This window comes from Cariama cristata, unplaced genomic scaffold, assembly GCF_000690535.1.
Source record: "Cariama cristata isolate BGI_N322 unplaced genomic scaffold, ASM69053v1 scaffold28889, whole genome shotgun sequence".
Lineage (NCBI taxonomy): Eukaryota > Metazoa > Chordata > Aves > Cariamiformes > Cariamidae > Cariama > Cariama cristata.
In genome coordinates, this window is record NW_009635688.1 from 3430 (window position 1) to 8794 (window position 5365).

At 36.8% G+C, this 5365-nt stretch overlaps 1 protein-coding gene across 1 annotated transcript; it reads left to right on the forward strand.

The window, feature by feature from the left end:
* Positions 1-969: 969 nt before the first annotated feature.
* Positions 970-5096, forward strand: LOC104167397 (probable tubulin polyglutamylase TTLL1; the record flags this gene model as incomplete). Its single annotated transcript, XM_009707642.1, is given in 4 exon segments — positions 970-1082; positions 2845-3053; positions 4923-4946; positions 4949-5096. Coding segments are annotated over 4 exon segments (494 nt in total), but the record flags the coding sequence as incomplete, so codon positions are not given.
* Positions 5097-5365: the final 269 nt, after the last annotated feature.

Here is a 5365-nt window from a genome sequence, read left to right on the forward strand (position 1 = left end):
TTCCCCATGAGGCCAGTCAAGCAGTGAGATAGGATCTCAGACAGGAGTGCTATCTCCATCTTTGAAGGTTTTCAGATCGTGGCTGGATAAAGCTCTGAGCAACCTGGTCTGACCTCGAAGCTAACCCTGCGTTGAGCAGGAGGCTGGCCAAGAGGTCTCCTGAGGTGCCTTCCAGCCGGAATGATTGTGTGATCCTAACAGAAAAGCCTGATCGGGACCAGGGAGAGATCTAATGTAGAAAGTGACCCCTAGGTGTCACGAGTTGAAATGCAGCTTGTGAGCACGGTTGTAACAACCTTCGGTTTGGGGAAATCCTGCTCTCAAGAGTTTAATGATGCCAACTTAGCCGTATCCCCCCCCAGCTAGAGCAGAAGGCAAAATCATGGCTGCATGAAATACAGAGAAGACAACACAAAGTTGGTAGCGATACTTTGGTTCCCTTCCTTGCGGTGTAGCAAATCGTGATTCTTGATAGAGCATGTAAGGGATTTCTCTTGGAATAGTTTTATTTTCTTCTACAGTCACTAAGTGATGCATATGAACTCTCCCACTTCAGAACAAAGGAAAAAGTATATGCATGTAAGTCTTGCTTGGAAATAATAATATGTCTGTGCTCTACGCTTGGTTCTGTAAACATTACCCAGTAAGTGTACAACAGTGATTGCTGTCATTAGTGTATTTAAGGGGAGACATGAGCTGTGTGCCGATTTATAAAAGGTGGATTGCCTGGGGAGCGCGAAAGGTCCCTGTAACTAGTGTCCTTGTTTGCAGTTGTCCAGTTGACAAATGCAGGGTTTCAGTCTGAACATGAGATGTTGTTTTCCTTGATTTGTAAATTAATTTACTACTTCTACCTTGCTTATGTTAAAGTGCTTTCTAGATGCCACTTTTCTTCCACTTTGACTTTCCTTTTTCAACTTCACATCTTTAAACTTTTCTTTACTAGCAGGTTGATTCTGCTTTATGATAATGGCAGGAAAAGTAAAGTGGGTAACTGACATAGAAAAGTCTGTTCTAATAAACAACTTTGAAAAAAGAGGCTGGATTCAAGTGGCAGAAAATGAAGACTGGAATTTTTATTGGTAAGTACATTAAAAATACTACTTTCTAAATTTGTGAAGCATTTCAATATCTTATGTTAATACCGTTTATAATATAACAAAATACATATTGAAAACTGACAGGTACAGAAATTATCATTGATTTACTGCAGTGCCACTAAGAGTGTAACATTGTTTTGTTGCTTCTGTAATTTCTTAGGTTATTGCTTGTCTTCTGTTCAGATTTGCATTGGTAGGTTCCTGTATCTGTGCATGCCTGCTAAAGTCATTGGGGTTCCTTCGGGCAGAAGGTCCCATCTGCATGGATCCATTCCCAAGCTACTGATCTCATGTATCTTTGCAGTTTGCCAAAGGTTTTGTCAGGGACTGGAAAGTCAGTGACCTAGCAAGATATCGATCGCTTCTGGGAATACCGGTTGTAAAAAGCCCAGGGGAAAGGCTGTGCTCAGTGGTTTTTGTTTTGAAATGTGTTACCTGATTTTATTAAATTTTTTTGTATGCAGTAAGTAGAATTTTTCCTTTACTGTTGGAGGGGATTTGTGGCCTGAGGGGAATCTTTGAATGTATCTTTTCCCAAAATTTTCTGACAACACAACATAAGCAAAATAATCCAAGAATACACAGTTCCAATATATGACAAATTATTCTTTTATGAAAGTGATGGAAGCTTACCCTGTTACCAGAGTCCAGGCTCCTGTAATAAAGGCCTTGAGAACTATATTTTCCTCCTTCTTCATGACAATGATTTATATGCAGACTAATTATTCAACATTTCAATACTGAGAGTGAATGTGAAATTAAATCACCATAATGGTGAAAGGAGGAGAGTAAGTGATCTAGCTTCTTATTTGTCATTTCCCTAATATAAGACCATGAAATGCCGTCCTAGAATGCAGTAATCTATTAATTGGCAGAAACAATACTCTTTAAGTAAACCAAACAATTTATATTGTCCCTTTCAAATACGACAGAATGGTGGTTTGTGCTGCCAAATGCACCCTTTGTGAACTTCTTATTTAAATGGGTAGGAATCTAGTAATCTGCTCATGCTTTTGGAATGTGGCTGGGGGGGAGAGGGGGAACAGGGCATTCATGGAAACTGTTGTGTGACTGGTTGGTTGGTGTTTTTTTTTTTCTTCCTGAAATGATAATGTAGCAGATTAATTGCATTCAGGAAATATTCTTAAATTTCCAATGTGAGACATCTAATACAGAATATTCTTCGTATCTGTGACCCTGCTCTTCTGTGGAAAATGAAGTAGATAACTGATTTGATGACTTTGTCACTGCAGCCCTTTGATCTGGTGTTTACGGGTGTTATTAGCAAGATCTCTGAACCACTGTTTTCAATTCATATGCTTGAAGTCCTTTACAATCCGAATAGCAAGGTAGTCAGTAGGAGGTTGTTTTTGTGGCATTTTTAACAGGTTTAGAAAGATGCTTCTGTAGCATTTGGGTGCACATCAGTCATTTTAAGGCCCTGCTGGGGGTTGACCTGACTATCCACAAGCCAGAGTCCAGTAGGGCCAAGTTACCATCTTCTTTTTCTGACTTTCTGCACGAATTTCAGTAGTAGTAGAGGGATCAATAAAACCTGTGGCAGAATTTCATTGGTTTTGCTAATAGAAGTTCAGTATGTGTTGGATTGTCACTGCAGCAAAACATTATACTGTAAGAGAAAGAGAGAGAAAAGATGAAGTGAATGTAACAAAAAAATTTCAACTTTGTCCTCCGGACTTGTGTTTCTTGGGAGAAATCATTCGGTATCTGTCTTTGCTTTCAGGATGAGCGTACAAACAATCAGAAATGTTTTCAGTGTGGAAACTGGTTACCGCCTCTCTGATGACCAGATTGTCAATCATTTCCCAAACCACTATGAACTGACCAGAAAAGATTTGATGGTAAAGAATATCAAGCGATATAGGAAAGAACTTGAAAAAGAAGGAAGTCCTCTTGCAGAAAAGGATGAAAATGGGAAATATATTTATTTGGGTATGTGGTTCTCATTATCAGCATTGGTTTTTTATTTATTTTTTAATAATTTTTTTAATATTTTTATTTCCTGTGTAGTCAAAAATATAGATATTTTTTTTTTCCTGTGTAGTCAATAACCTGGAATTGAGCTAGCTTTTCTGTGCATAACGCACTGAACCTCAGAAGTGTTAGAACATTAAAGTGACTATGTTGAAATGTTCTGTCCCTGTCAATTAAGTAAAGCGCACTTTATCCTAAAATTGTTTGTTGCATTCTGCAAACCTAACAGCCTTCTCTCTCTCTCTTCTCTTTTTCCCTCCCCTCAAATCTGCCATTAGAGCATAAGGAAACACAAGAATAGGGAAAGTGATAATAACAGTAGTAGTGAGTATTTCATATGAAGTACTATATTTTCAAAGCTTTTCACAAACCTTGCTTTGAAGGATAATGGCTAATATTTTACAAATTGAGAGGAATAGAGGGATGCCACTCGTTCAGGATCTTTGTTGAAATTAGTGACAAAGCAGGAATAAAAGATTGAACATTTATATTTTCCTGTCATATTACTGCAGCATTAGTGCCATATTCCTCCACTGTGTACTTGCTAGTATTCAGCAGTATTCAAGGAGGAGCGCAAATCCAATTTGTGGCACGGAAGTTGTATTTAGACTTAGTTTTGTAAGTAATCCTTAAAGAAGACTGAACTTAACAGTGCAGCATTAGCTGAAGCAACATTGGATGAAGTGGTAATGAAATTATTATTTTTAAATGTAAGAGTACAGAAATAGATTTGTTGGGATTGGGGAGGGGAGAATCTGGGGCAAGGGCTGGTTGGTTGTTTGGTTTTTTTGTTGTTGTTGTTTTGGTTTCTTTTTTAAAATTATTTTGAAGAGGGAAAATTGTGGAATTAAAGTACTTTGGAATAAGATTAGAGGTGAAACCAAAGGGCTCTGGAACTTCATGAGACAGGGCTGGAGTTTCTTTAATTCAAAAGTGAAAAAACATTACCTGAAAGTCTTATACTGGAGCAAAAACTAAAATAAACTTTTGCAGAAAGGCTCTGGACAGAACTGAACAAACAAACTCTTCAGAGGAGAAATTTGAGGGAAGTTGGAGAACAAGTAATGACTGCTAGAAAATAAAATTTTAAAAAAACCAACCAAACAAAAGCCCCAAGAAACCCCAAAACAAAACCAGCAATAGATCTGGAATGAGGAGAGTAAAGTTGTTTTGAGGGTCAGAAAGCATTGGAGTGAAACAGATGGGGATATGTTGAGTTGATTTACATTTTGGGAAAGTGAAATGAAAGTACTATCCATCCATGTAAGAAAGAAGCAGTTCTGTATGGATGGAAGTGAAGATAATCTGGTAGCAAAAAGCGAAAAATGCTTTTCTTTAGATTTCAGTAAGCATGGTGATACTGATTGTGGGAGCATATAAGAATGACTAATGGGAGTTACATGGGAATAAAAATTGCCACATCCAAAGGGGAAGCAACATCAACATTCACACTTTGCATGCACAGAAGATAAGGTGGTTAGCAGAATGGTAAAAGCTGACATAGGAAATTGAGAACGTTAGATAAAGTTGGAATGGTATATAATACTCTAATTTCACAGTTTATAAACAGAAGAAGAAAATTGATTCATGTGAATTAAAATCTATTCATCTGAAGTTACCAGCATACTATATTTTGCAATTGTTTAAGTAAAACTAAAAACTGAAATTTAAATGAGATAAAAAGCAACATGAGTCTTAATGAAGGTGGATCATGCCAGACTGGAAAACTGAAAAGACAGAAGTTTTTTTTAGTCTATATGTGTCAATAGCCTTAGCAGATATAGTGTCCTTAATTGTGCACCTTTTTTTTTTTTTCCCTTAACTCAGATTTTGTTCCTGTTACTTTTATGCTTCATATAATCTCTTTGTTGAAGAATTCAGAAAAAATCCCTCCAGCACTTGGATTATGAAACCTTGTGGCAAAGCTCAAGGAAAAGGAATATTTCTAATCAATAAACTCTCCCAAATTAAAAAATGGTCTCGAGATAGCAAAACATCTTCGTAAGTTCTTAAAACCCAACTCCTTTATTGTACTTTCTGTAATTAGGTGAACCACATCAACGTGCTAATTGTCTGATGCATGAGAAAAATATTCCATTATTATTGCTTTGTCATTATATAGTTAGTTTTGCATTTAATCTCAGTTGTTATCTCACTTCCTCCTTCAAGTAGGTTTTAATACGATTTGTTTTGGTATGAGGAGGTACAAAGAACTGTTCAATTAACTATTCTTTATAAAAATGCTTTCAGTGTTGTTGAGGAAAAAATGC